Below are 14,075 nucleotides of genomic sequence, written 5' to 3' on the forward strand. Positions count from 1 at the left end.
GCCCAACTTTCATTTTTAGTCATTTATTTTCAGCAGTTTTTGAGCCAGCAAAAAAGGAACGCCCCCTTTTCCCTTATGCAACCAGCATAGCTAAAAATCACAGCAGGTTGCCTAATTATGAATTTTATAACGAATTTAAGCGTCATTCCTTACTCATCCCGCTTGTTATCTGCAAAAAACACGTGTCATAGTTTATTAACATTAATTAGTAAGCAGCCAGTAATTATCAAGTCAAAAATTATGACGAGAGAGACCGCGAATGCATAATATTCTGACATGTTGTGGCGACAGTAGCGCCATTCACGATTACATTGTTTTGCAAATGTGTTAGTGCGGTTCTCGTGTCGCCAGAGGTCTCTGGCGCTAATGAGCATGAGCAGTAGCAGTAGACACACACACAAACAGAACGAAAAGGCGTGTTTTGTCCGCGGTCGCCGTCGAGTTCGGACGCACAAGTGCCCAAGAAGTCGTGCGGACGCAGAAGTGACGAATTTTCGCTCGGTGGAGACGAGGAGGCGGGCAAAAATGGCGCTGCGTGGCTGCTGTGGCCTGCTTAAATACCTCGTGGTGCTGGTCAACCTGATCTGCTGGGTGAGTTGTCGGCGGTCGCTCTTTGGCCGCCTCTCGACCGACCTCCCCCTAGCTCACAATCATCCCCGCGCGGACGCTATTTCGGGACATCCGCCCACGCCAGTAGTGTTGTTGTTTTATTTTTTGTCTGTGTGTCGCCCGCCCGCCGTCAGCTAATCGATGAAGTCGAACCGACAGACACATTTGATTTTGTCTCTCTTAAACTATGTATGCTTTCTACTTTTCACCAGAAGCCACAAGGAGTCTTCTTTGTTTCTCTCTGGCTAGAATTGATGGGGTTTTTTTCGACGTTGATTTATGTATGCACGCATTTCCGCTCACTTATAGCGTTTGATTTATATGAAGAGGAATTCTATTTCAATTAAATTATGACCAAATTATTTTTTAGAGCCTGTTTAAAGGGCTGAAGAAGTTACAATTCTTGACAGCAAAATGGTTCTAATTTGATAAAATATTAATTCCTTTCATCATGTCGGAAGCTGCAAAGATTTGGAAATCCGGAAACTTAGATAAATTTCCAATTTCCTCAAAATTTTAACTGAAAGTTTTCCAAAATTCCTGCTCTGCCTTTGGTGCTTGTGGTGGGAAAAACAATGGCATTCTTCTGAATAGCTCCGATTTGCCATAATTTCTAATCATGTAGCACTGAAATTTAATTTTTGAAAGTGCCAATCGATTGCTGAGGGTCACATTCGGTTAAATATTTGAATAAGTCGACAAGAACTGCCGAAAATCTATGTTTTTGGTCTGAACTTGTTGAAAAAACGCCACCGACCAATCAGAGATGGTCTTTTTGACGTTGGGATCGAGACTGCAGCGCCACAGCGCCAGTCAGCAGTCAACGTTGCCGTTTAATTGCGCTTGCTGTCGCTGTGGCGCTGCAGTCTCGATTCCAACGTCTAAAAGACCATCCCTGATTGGTCGGTGGCGTTCTTGTCACAATTTTTCAAACCAAAAACGTTTCCGACCGATTTATTTAACCTAATTTGACCTTTGGCAGTGTCAGAAATGAAAGTTTAAGAGATAACTTTTGTTGCTAGCTTCGGTTTTGGAGCAAAGTTCATTGCTCGAAGCGATATCGCTGTTGAAATGTGATGAATTTACATGAAAAAAAATTCATTCTCACGAGAACTTCGTCAAATGAGTGATCCCGGAAAGTGAAAACTGTGGTGCTGAATAATTCACGAGTCGGGTCGCACGAGCCGAGCCACCTTTCGTTTCGTTTTGCCCGTGAAAGCGCAATAATTAGCCAGCACTTGATGATTTATGAAATTCGCGCAAGGAGCACTACTTTGTAACTTTCCTCCGAGAAATTGCATTAAAAAAGGAGTGGAAACAAGTTTGATTGGCGAATTTGCGTGCGAGCGTGAGCCATATGTTCCGTTTTACAACTGCTCTGCTCTGCCAACGCGTTTTCCACGCACGTGGGTCGCCTTTATAACCCTTTTTTACTTTTTTATTATTTCGCTCTGCTCTGCGCGGCCGTGTCGAGAGTTGAAAAAGCTGGAACGCGAGGTGGGCTGCTGCTGCTGCTCATATTATTCGCGGAGAGACAATAACGTGCACACGAGACTTACAGTTATATTCACGCTGCCTCCCACTCACTCACGCTGATTGCATTTGTGCAAATTCCCCCGGGGGTTGCGCCCGCCCAGCCAGCCTCCAGATGGGTTTTATAAAAGATTTATTTGTGCCTCGGCTCGAATGACAGGGGAAATTTCGCTGAGAACCAGAGAACATAATTTCGACCCAGTTTGCAGCGTGGGCTATAAAGATTAGAATTTAATATTGCTCGGGTGAAGTCTTTTTTTATCGTTTTGTAATTTAGAGAAAGGATGTCACGACTCCTGACTAAATTTAAATTTTACAATTTTACCAGCGTTTCTTGATTATTCAATTCCTCAAAAATAAATAACTGACAATTTTTTTTAAATAAAATCAAGAGCCAGCAGGCAAAAAATTGCTGTTTCTATGAAATTGATTCGACATTTTCAAAATTTAATAATTAAAATTCCTTAATTTGCCAAGCGCACAATTTGCGCATAAGATGTGTATTTTTAAATTAAAAAGGTTTTTGTGGCGATTTATGCGCTGTCAAAAAGTGATCTATTTAATCTTGGCGGAGGACCGCGGACGTTCCGATTGGCCTACAATACCGAATTCCACCGCCGGCCAATCAAAACGTCCGCTGTCCTCCGCCGCAAGAAAATAGATCGCTTTTCAATAACATTCAAAACGAGTAATTCGCCTTGGGGGAGAAGGAAAATATAAAAATTAAAAGGTTGTTAAGCCTTCCTGCGTATTTTAATTGTTTGGAAGTACTTTTATTAGACAATGACTCTTATAAGCCACACACTTAATATTTCTAGTGTTTAAACACTTAGAAAGGCAAACATGCGAGAAACGTGAGCATGTATTACCTCGAGTAAAGAGTGATTAATGCAGCATATTTATTATAGAGCTAATATTGACAGTGACTCAATGCGTTGTTATCAAGATTGTAATTACGGACGAGTACTTATACAGTAATGTAGTGTAATAAATAAAAATAGCTCGCAAGAATTGCATTTATGGTAATGAATATTAATCTCCTGAACGATCTTTTAAAATTAGAAACTCGAGGATTACGGCTTACACCGACAAGCTTAATTATTTAAATTTTATTTTGATCCGCAATTATTGGCGAAATATTTTAACTCCTTTAGCAATTTGCATATTTATTTATTTTAATTTTGTGATTTCAGTTGGCCGGTTTGTTGATGCTGGTGCTGGCGACCTGGCTGATCGTAAATCCGCAGCTGCTGTTCAGACAGCAGGACAGCCAGTTCTACCTGCTGCTGTACACCCTGCTGGCCATCGGCTCCATCATGTTCATCGTGGGATTCCTCGGCTGCACGGGCGCTTGCCGCGAGTCGCAGTGCATGCTCGTCCTGGTAATTCTTTCTTTCTGCCACTTGCTGGCTGGCACGCTGCCCAGGTGCCGATTGAAATTTCACTCTCGCACTCCCACTGCTTCCTGCGCGCTGCAGCCCAGACTCTGCCATTACGCTGGGGGCCGATTATTTAATTGATGCCACTTGCTTGTGCGTTCGTTATGTTATAATATGCTGTCCTTGAACGGGAGAGGAACTAACGTGTCTGTCTTCATGGATAGACTCGAGTTGTTGCAATAAATTCGCCATTATGCTTGTTTTGACAGTCTGGAATTTAATATTTTGCTAAAGAGCGGATGAATATTGACTAAAATACGCTTTTCCGGGAATCCATGCCTGTTTAAAACCATTGAAATTATTTAAGATTGTCTTTGACGAAGTTTCTGAGCTCACCAATCGATTCCTGAGGGTCGAATTAGGTATAATGGATGTTTTTTCCGTTAAAAAAGCGCAGCGTGACGTGCGAACTTTTTTTCCCGCCAAAACAATATGAATGGGAGAAGCGCGCATGCGTCAGAGCTGGTTTGAGCACTTGCAGATAGACCGTCTGTACGAATGACTTTGACAGATGTGACGCATGCGCGGTTCTCGCATTCATATTGTTTTGGCGGGAAAAAAAGTTCGCACGTTGCGCTGCACTTTTTAACGGAAAAAATCCATTTAATCGATTGGTGTGCTCAGAATTTTGAAATGGGGGCGTAGTTCCCTGGAAAATTGCAAAAGAAGGCGTGGTACTTGTCGCTAAACGTGGGAAAATTCTAAAATTTTACGTCTTAACCCAGATTTTCAGCTAAAATCTCTCTAAACCTATTACTTTTTCCGTTTAACATGAATTTTCGTCCATAATCATATTTAAAATCAATATTTTCAGTTCTTCTGCTTCTTACTGCTCCTCTTGGTGGCCCAAATCGCTGCTGGAGCGTGGGCCTACACTCACGAGGACCGTCTTGACGCCCTCATTGAGGATAAAGTCATGAACACGGTCAAGAAAGAGTACACCGCCGACGAGGCGCAAGCAGTCACCTTCGACAACGTCCAGAAAATGGTGAGAATCTCTTTTTGTGTACACTCACAATCAGAGGGAGAACTGTTTACTCTCCCAATCTCTTTGTTTGCACAGCTACCGTGCGTGCGAACTCGAATTGAACGAGATTAAAATAAAATGATTTCACGCAGCTGGAGTGTTGCGGCGCGAAGAACGCGGCGGACTGGGCGCTCAGCTCGTACAACCAGAAGAACCCGGACGGCGGCTACGAGATCATGATCAGCTCGTCAATCGAGTCTTATCGCGTGCCCCCCAGTTGCTGCCTGCCCGAACTCTCCCCCGACGAGTGCGACAGAGCGACGCAACTCAAGGGTCCAATTTTCAGCCAGCTCAAGACAAGCATTTACACAGATGTGAGTATCGTGTGTAGAGCTGAAAATCGGACGGAAAAAGAGGGCGTAACTCGCGGGGAAATTCAAAATGTGGGTGTGGTCTCAAGGATAATTAAAAAAGAGGGCGTGGGTCATGTCGCACAACGCGGGAAAATTGATTTTTTCCATTTTTAAGTGATGATAAATTCGTTCATGCCGCGGAAATATGGCCGATCCCTCGCCCCGCCCACTTTTATATCCCTCTGGATCGCGTGCACGAGCCAGCTGATCGGAGGGAAGTTCGGTCCATGTGGAAGACCTCTCCAGGAGCTAACTTCTCTCCGATCAGCTGACTCGGAGGGATATAAAAGTGGGTGGGGCGATGGACCGGCCAAATTTCCGCGGCACGAACGAAAATAAAGATGAATTCTGAGTCTAGCTGTATTGAATTTCACCATTGCTTTATATTAATTTAAAATATTTTCTCGTTTTAGGGGTGTGCAATGAAAATTGTGCAGTGGAAGGAGGAGAACAAATCGACATTGGCACTGATCTGCGTGGCGATCGTGAGTCTGGAGCTGATGGGGCTGCTCTTCTCGATTGTGCTGTGTTGTGCCATCCGCTCGATCGACCGCTACAAGGCCTAATTAACCACATGCAAAATACTTTCGTCCTCTCTTTCGTACCGACTGATGAGTGTATTTAAAATGACAGGTTAGGCTCACTTCCCATCCAACTCCGCGCGCGAATTTCGGTTTTCAATGACACACAAACCAACCAACACAACGTATAATATATGTATTTTTGTGAAAGCATTTGCACAAACACGCTCGTTCGTTCGATTTGATTCGATTCGAGTGGTGGGTGGCTGCACAATTTTGACAAACAACCAACTCGATCAAAGAGGACATGCCACGAAACGTCTGAAACAAAACAGTACCTCTAGTCTCTTGAAGTTTGGGTCATTTGTGCTATATTTATATACATTTATATTTTTAGTAATTTTTACCGAAGCATGCTCTCTCTCTCTCTCCGTGCAATTTTTTCTCTTGATGCCAAATTCGCAGCTATCTGATTTTTTGCCACAGCTGACTGACGTCTAATAATTATTTTATACATTCTTCTGTAGTAGAATAATACTTTTTAAACAGCAGCAGTGTTACTCCTGCCTAAATAAACCAAAAAAACCGAATCATAGACACGTGTTAACGTTAGTGATTTGGAGACATGTTTTACAGACACACTCAACACACAAGTATGAGATTATATTTTAGCGTTAAGGCATTCATTTTGCATGCTAGGATTATATACATATACAGCATCGTCATAAAATATCGCACAAGTTTCGTTCCGACTAAAAACCTGACTTTGATTAATTTGTCACTGCATTTCAAGACCAATCTAATTCATTTACTCGCGGACGTCATTGAAAGACAAGGCATTTTTGTAATTTCATAAACCATTAACAACAGAACTTGCAATGAATCTCAGTACATTAAAACTGTTGAAACTGTAATGGAAAGCCTCGGAGCTGATGCTTTTCATTTATTCGGTGTTGAAAACCACGATTTTGTATGTTAATCAGGGAGATAAAATATAAGACCTTTACATGGTTAGAGAAATGTGTACAAATGAATTATGACTCCACCGCAAATTGAAGAAGTATTATGTACATTTAAAATTGAAATAAAAACGAGTAAAACGTATGCAACCAATATTTAATTACTTACTCCACATCCGAGGATCGCATTAGGCTTGACCGACAATTCAAAAGTATAAACAATTTCCAAATTCAGCGTTAAAATCTTTACTTTGGTCTTAACCAATCAAAGGATGCAACAAGAACGCCGGCGACCAATCAGAAGGCCTGGGAACGAGACAGCAGCGCCACAGCGACAGCCAGAGCAATTATGCGACAAGGGTGGCTGTTAGCTACACCTCCGCTGTGGCGCTGCTGTCTCGATCTTAGTGGGTTACAGAACTCTGATTGGTCGCCGGGCGTTCTTGCGACTTGCGAGACTTTTTGATAAATTCTCACCAATGAAAACCGCCAAAGTAACGGTTGCAGGTTCTTACGTTTCTGCCGATTTTCCGTACTTCGTGTTGATTTGTCGACTTTATGATTCAGCTTCCTAACAAAATTGAGCCTCAAGAATCGATTGGCACTTAAATTCCAGAGCAACTATGAATGAAATTCAATATAATTAAAAAAATAATAAAGTTTGTCATTAAAAGTGTTTGAAATGATCATTATATAATTTGGAAATTCCATAAATTCTTTAAATTGCATGGATCATTTGTATAATTAGCATCAGGTTTTGTCGCTTTATAGCGATGTTTTAAAATAAAATTCACTTCCCAATTTTGCAATGATTGCGAAAAATTTCTTCCCAATGGTCTAGCGTAAGCGGCCTAAATCTGTATCAAGTTCGGGGGTCTGATTTTCTATTTAACAAAAGACTTCGGCAGAACTCGATAAATTCCGACGAGATTAGAGACCGTCAACATTGCAAGAAAAAACCGGTTTCAAAACAATTAAATTTACCAGCGTTTCCATTTATCCTTGGATCCAAAACACGATAAAATTTAAAAAAACTATATCAGCAATACAATTTCAGGGAATATTTGTCACTAAATGTGTCAATTTTTATTGAGAGAAGTGTCCAAACCAAGTTGAAACCGAAGGGAAAATAAACCGTTTTGAAATAAACCGGTAACCGGTTTAAAAGTGGGACGGTCGGGCGCCATGACGGTTTGTCTGTGGCAGGTGAAAATACAGACACACAGGCAGATGACAACAACAAACGGGGACAAGGGGCTCTAGTGGCGGACTCGGAGGGACCTGAGGGGTCTGGTGGGCCCACACTCGGCGCACGCACCCCCTGGGGCCTCAAGGGGCGCGCGTGCTGCCGCCACGATGTCTGCGACGCGCGAAAAATGGGCCTGCGACTTTTGCACCTACGAAAATTATCCTTCGGCCGTCAAGTGCACCATGTGCAGGGCTTCGCGGGCCCTGATCGAACAGGCAAGTTGTGACCTTTCGTTCGTCACCCCCTGCACGGAAAGCACCCCCGAACAGCACGCGGGGTCGTAATTGGGTCGGGGTCATTCGCTTTCTGGGTCTCGTTTCCGCGCGAAGCTGCCCTTTTAGCCTTATTTTCGAGCTGTTGTGCAATTTCGCCGCGAGTTTGGTTGGTGCTGCAAGATGCCAAGCCAAATTCTTTGTTTACGCATTAGACAGATACATCAAGAGGCTTGCATTATTTGTATTATTTATTCTCTCTCCCCACTGCCGCACTGCCACTGCTCGCTCGATGGCTTTCAAAGAGGCCAAACGAGCGAGCATCCTCACACAATGGATTAACGTCCGTCAAAGTCGAACTCAATAAGCATCAAGAATTTATACTATGCAGTTTTCCAACTCGAAGTTGATCTAATCTAGAAAATATTCCTTTATCTTTGTCATAAATAAAATAACACGCTCTAAAAATTAGGTCAGAATATATTTATTTTTTCACAATTTGCGACGAGGCATAAAAAATTGCAGTAAAAGAGATATATTTGCATACCACAAACAATTGTATAATTAAATGAGAATTTAAATTTTGCAGGGTGGAAGTGAGGTCATCTACGAATTGGGACAGTCAGCTGCTTCGTCGGAAATATGCTCAGGCAAGAGCTCACCGTTGGCCGGTGGTGGCGCCGAGGCCACGGCCACCAACCAGTCCGAACTGTCTGACCAGCTGGCCGCTTTGCAATTGGCTGATGACACGTGAGTCCCAATTTCAGTCCCAAAATTTGCTGTAATGCAGGAAAAAACCGTAAAAATTAGTAATTTGACTGGATTCTTAAATAGCTACCAGTTTAAAAACAAATCGATTAACTTAGTCTAATTGATAATTAATTACTCAAAAAGCTCCGGGGTTCAGATTTTCAGATTGCGATCTATGTTGGTTTTCCCGCCGGTCAGAAGTCAATATGGCGTCGAAATTTAGTTTTTTGAATATTTTTAAACATTTTGAAGCTGCGCAGTAAACTTGTGCGCATATTAAGCATGCGCAGTATGTTCAAATCGCTTCTTAATCTCACTGAGAGACTAAAACGCATCACTGCGCATACGTGACCAAAATTAAAACCTTCTGCGCAGTCGTAATTCCCACTGGGGGCCGGATTGCGATCTGTGTTTGGGTTCCCGCCAGTCAGAATTGAATATGGTGTCGAAATAATGGAGGCTAATCCAGTCGACTAATCAGAAGCGTCGAAAAAGGGGCGTGCCGACCAAATAATTGAATTCCCGCGTATTTTGTTACATTTCCATTGGCCTGATGTGCCATCTAAAGGTCGATTCGCCAATTATACCGGGCTAATCAGCTGTTTTTAAAGAAATAACAACAAAAATATTATTTTCACGATAAATTTTCAAGCCAATATAATTTTACGTTTGAAACTTTCCCGCCGTACTCAACCAGACGCCATATCTGCGCGTCCCGGTGCTCAAAAAGTAATTTTTCATTTATGAATTTTTCGGACAGCCTTCGGGAGCAGCAGCAGCAGCAAAAGTGGATCTGCCTGCGGTGCACGTACCAGAACTGGCCGCGCAACCTGCGCTGCACAATGTGCTTGCAGCGGCGGGTGGGCGTGCCGGCCGGTCCCGGGGGTGGCAGTCCGGAGGCGGCGGGTGGCCCTGGGGCGGCGGACAACCGGCTGGTGGCGGCGCGGCGCGAGTCGCCGTCGCACGACAACAACGCGGACGCCGAGCGGCGGCGGCGGCAGGCGCGGCAGGCCGACTGGCCCTGGCTCGACGCCTGCCTCGGGGTCGTGCAGGGCGACAGCCGCCCCGTCGAGGCCTACCTCGCCAACGGCGGCGACCCCACGCGACAGCTCACCGCCACCGAAGTCAACCTGCTCAACCGCCCCTCAGCCTTCGACGTCGGACACACCCTCGTCCATCTGGCAATCAGGTATTTCTTCATTTTCTTGAGTTTTTTTTCGACAGATTTCATCTTGTTGTGAAATTTCGGCCGTTTTCCTGGGAAATCGCAGCCTCTCTGAGCTAGCGGATGAGAGGAAACCCGATTGTTTGTAGCTTAAAGAGTGGATCTATCGCAGAAATGCATTTAAAGTTGATATAAATGCTAATGAAATGAGATAACAGGAAGAATTTTTTTCTCGGAGAATCCTCAACGCTGATTGGTTGCAACAAGCATGTCAGCAGCTCGCGCGGTTGTATGATGTTATGTTAATTGCGTGGGAGCTTCTGATGTGCGTGTTGATTCGAGAATTCTTCAAGCAAACAATTATTCTTGCTGATATTTCCGATTTTCGCGTTTTCATTCGCAATTAAATCAACTCTAAATTGCGAATTTTGACGTGAAAGCAGCAAGAATTCTTAGCTCAAAGAATTCTCAGCGCTGGTTGGCTGCACGCAACGCGCATGTCAACAGCTATCATCGCGGTTGCCTAGCAACGGCACTTCTTAGTGTATTGTAAATTGCGCGGGAGCTGCTGACGTGCTTGTTGCGTCAGCCAATCAGCGTCGAGAATTCTTCAAGCAAAGAATTCTTGCTGATATCTTCGATTTTTGCGTTTTCATTCGTAATAATTAACAGTGTTTTAATTGCGAATTTTAACACGCAAATCGGAGATAACAGCAAGAATTCTTAGCGAGTAGCCTAGCAACAGCTTATGATGTTTATGAATTGCGCGGGAAATGCTGATATTTCGTTGTGTAGGCAATCAGCGAAGAGGATTTCTTCAAGCAAAGAATTCTTCGATTTGCGGGTGTCCATTCGCAATTAAATCCATTTTTATGTGTTTCTGCGATTTTAAATCGAATGATGAACTCTCTAGCTACAGTAAAGAACAAAAAAGAATCGGTTTTCTGCTCATCAGAGACGAATTCTTTGCGATTTTCCAGAGATGATGTTCTAATTTATGGAAGGGAAAAGGCTTTTGAGTACTCTTCTCTATCTGAAGACTCTACTCTAACCCAACAACCACCTTCAGGGTGCTCAATTCTACGTGAACGTTCAAAATTGTCTTTTTCAGTGTTTTAGGAACTAAGGTAAAAAAGGGAAAATTTGAGTTCTGGTCTTCTGGTGAACATAGAGAATATAATCAGTTGATTTCTATCCTTGAAAATAATTACCTCGTAGGTCAGACGACAAGCAGAACATTTAAGAAATTGAACCCTGTTGTCAGGGTACCTTTTGAAAGATCTATTTCGTTCAATCTGCGTGCTCAGAAATTTAAAAATGCCATGAACAGATTTGTAATATCAGAATTATGACTGTTTTGTTTCAGGTTCCAGAAGGAAGACCTGTTGGCATCCCTGCTGTCCCAAATCGAAGGTGGCGGCATGGGCATCAAAAGGGTCCCTTCCTACGTTGCGCCTGACCTGGCTGCCGACATTCGCCGACACGTAAATTCCATTGTCCGCCAGCGCAAAGGCGCCAACTTCCCTTGTTTCTACGTGGCGGAGGTGGCCACGTTCGCCCTTCCAGCAGGTACACGGCGTTTGCTTACCTTATTGTTTCTCTCTAACTCGCCATCAAACCGCAGAAGTCGAAGATCTGCCGCAGGCCGTGCAGGAGCAGCTCTACGAGGAGTTGCTCGACCGCGACGCGCAATCGCAGCTCGAATCAGACCCACCGGCCCTCAACTGGTCTCTCGAGATCACCATGCGCCTTGGCTCTCGACTCGTCGCTTTGTGGAACCGCTCGGCCGGCGACTGTCTCCTCGACTCGGCCATGCAGGCTTCCTGGGGCGTCTTCGACCGCGACAACACCCTCAGGCGGGCTCTGGCCGAGAGTCTTCGCCACTCAGGACATATTTTCTACCCCAGGTACGGACTATTTTGTCTATTATGTAATTAAGAAGTGATATTATTTACAATCGAACGGAATTGTGCTCAGGTGGCGCGAGTACGAGGCGGTGCAGGCGTCTCTGATGCACTTCTCGCTGGACGAGGCGCAGTGGGAGGAGGACTGGGCGGCGTTGCTGTCGCTGGCAGCGCAGCCAGGCGCCAGTCTCGAGCAGCTGCACGTGTTCGTGTTGGCGCACGTGCTGCGCCGGCCGATCGTCGTCTACGGCGTCAAGCTGGTGAAGAGCTTCCGCGGCGAGGCGCTGGGCCTGGCCCGCTTCGAGGGCGTCTACCTGCCGCTGCTGTGGGACTCGACCTTCTGCCACCGCTCGCCCCTCGCGCTCGGCTACACGCGCGGCCACTTCTCCGCACTGGTGCCCCTCGAGCCCTACACGGACCCCGCGCGCGGCGCCACCCCCGACGATGACCTCCAAGTGACCTTCCTTCCGCTGCAGAGCCACGACCGAAAACTCCTGCCCGTCCACTTCCTCACGCAGGCCGAGGTCAGTATTCTAATTCGACTCGTACACACTTTGCCTCAAAATTTCTCCACAACTCGAACAGTTTTTAACCTAGAGACCTTAAAAAGAGAGAAGTAGACTTGAAGATGAGCGGAAATTCGATTTTATTGGTCTCAACTTGCAGTTAGAAATGGCTTCTGTCGATTTATAGTGTTAGAAACTCACTTAAATTTGTTTAAAACTTTAAAAACACGCAATTTGGAGAAAGCAGCGAGAAATCTTTGCCTAAAAAATACTCGACGCTGATGGGCTGGATGCAAGGCGCATGACAGCAGCCCTCCCGGTTGCCAAGCAACAGCGCGGGAGTTGCTGACATGCGCGTTGTGTGTCGCCAATCAGCGTCGAAGATTCTTCCAGCAAAGAATTATTCTTACTACTTTCTCCGATTTTCGTGTTTTCATTTTGAATTAAACCATTTTAAATTTACTCTCATTAGTAGAAAGAGTTGATTTATCGATTTATTAACGCAGAAATCCATTAAAAGTCGATTATAACTCGAAAATCGGATAAGGCAGCAAGAATTCTTTGCTCAGAGAATTCTCAACGCTGATTGGCTGACGCTGAACGCACGTCACAACCGCTCCCGCGGTTGCCTAGCAACAGCTTTGATGTTTTACTGTCTTGCGCGTTGTCAGCCAATCAGCGTCGAGGATTCTTCCAGTAAAGAATTCTTGCTGATTTCTCCGATTTGCGTGTTTCGTTTGCAATTTTTGCAAAAAATTTTCTTATTTCTGCGATTTAAAATCGAAAGATCAACTTTTCAGCCACAAGGAGAAACCAAACAATCGGTTTTCTGCTCATTAAAAGCAATTTTCCAGGGAGATTTTTATATATAGGAGGAAAAAAAGGAAACCATTTTCATCAATGTCCCTGAATGGACACATTAATCGTTTTTATTTTGTCCGGCAGGTTGGAATGGAAGAGGCCCTGCTGCGTCAGTGGCTGGACGTGTGCGTGAGCGAGGGTGGCCTCTTAGTGGCGCAGCAGAGACTGGATAAGCGGCCGTTGCTAGTGGCGCAGATGATCGAAGAGTGGCTGAACCACTACAGACGCCTCGCGTGAGTCCACAGTTTTAATTCTCTATTATCCTTGAATGCCGCTGATGAGTTTTAGCCAAATACGAGCGTTCGGCAATCGACATTGTCTTGAGCTCCGTGACTTTACTTTTTTCATGGCGAGAGCGATTTTTTTCTGAGTCTAAATCTTTTAATATCAAATCGTCTAATGAAATGAAATGGTTTGTGTTAATTTTGGATTTGCTTGTTGCAGGCAAACCGCGTCTGCGCCGTTCAGCAGGGCTGTGGCCGTGCAAGACTACTCAAGCGATGGTGACTCGGATGACGAGTAGACAATTCCAAAATGAAGAAGATATAAGAGTTAATTTTAGCGTTTTCGTTTTTCCGTCTAGAGGGTTTGATTAGTCCCCGCAATGCAAATCGTGAGCGTGCGCGCATGTGTGATTCTAGTTGAGTAATTTTTGACACTCTATGAGAGCAAGTGGCTAATCTGCAGATTTTGTTGTCTCCAAGCACATTGACTTGTGATATTTGTTTTATTGATGATGCATATTCTATCGAGTCTGTTGTTGAATAAATCTATAGTGGTGTGTCTGCCTGCTGCGTTCAGGTTCGAGTAAAATAAATTCTAATTATATGTTCAATAAGACAATTCAATGATAAAAATTAGCCGTGCATTCTGTAATCGTCAGGAGCACACGTCATACAAATTCTATCAAACCAATCAATAGCTGTATAGGATTGTTATTAATGCAGGTATGAAGAATTCAATTAAAACCCGTGGAGGAAAAAACAT

The 14,075-nt window shown here is 44.3% G+C and overlaps 2 protein-coding genes across 2 annotated transcripts; both read left to right on the forward strand.

Annotated features, from left to right (window-relative positions):
* The first annotated feature begins 389 nt into the window (after positions 1–389).
* Positions 390–6,586, forward strand: Tsp96F (Tetraspanin 96F). Its single transcript, XM_065484659.1, has 5 exons — positions 390–591; positions 3,336–3,524; positions 4,396–4,569; positions 4,701–4,922; positions 5,375–6,586. Exons 1-5 carry the CDS (start codon positions 526–528, stop codon positions 5,525–5,527), a joined length of 804 nt encoding a protein of 267 aa, XP_065340731.1. The 5' UTR covers positions 390–525; the 3' UTR covers positions 5,528–6,586.
* Positions 6,587–7,614: 1,028 nt separating this feature from the next.
* Positions 7,615–13,627, forward strand: trbd (trabid). Its single transcript, XM_065484096.1, has 8 exons — positions 7,615–7,905; positions 8,492–8,652; positions 9,413–9,841; positions 11,184–11,386; positions 11,442–11,724; positions 11,795–12,245; positions 13,173–13,321; positions 13,533–13,627. The coding sequence occupies exons 1-8, from the start codon at positions 7,798–7,800 to the stop codon at positions 13,609–13,611; spliced, it is 1,863 nt and encodes a 620-aa protein (XP_065340168.1). The 5' UTR covers positions 7,615–7,797; the 3' UTR covers positions 13,612–13,627.
* Positions 13,628–14,075: the final 448 nt, after the last annotated feature.

This window comes from Cloeon dipterum, chromosome 3 (assembly GCF_949628265.1).
Source record: "Cloeon dipterum chromosome 3, ieCloDipt1.1, whole genome shotgun sequence".
NCBI lineage: Eukaryota > Metazoa > Arthropoda > Insecta > Ephemeroptera > Baetidae > Cloeon > Cloeon dipterum.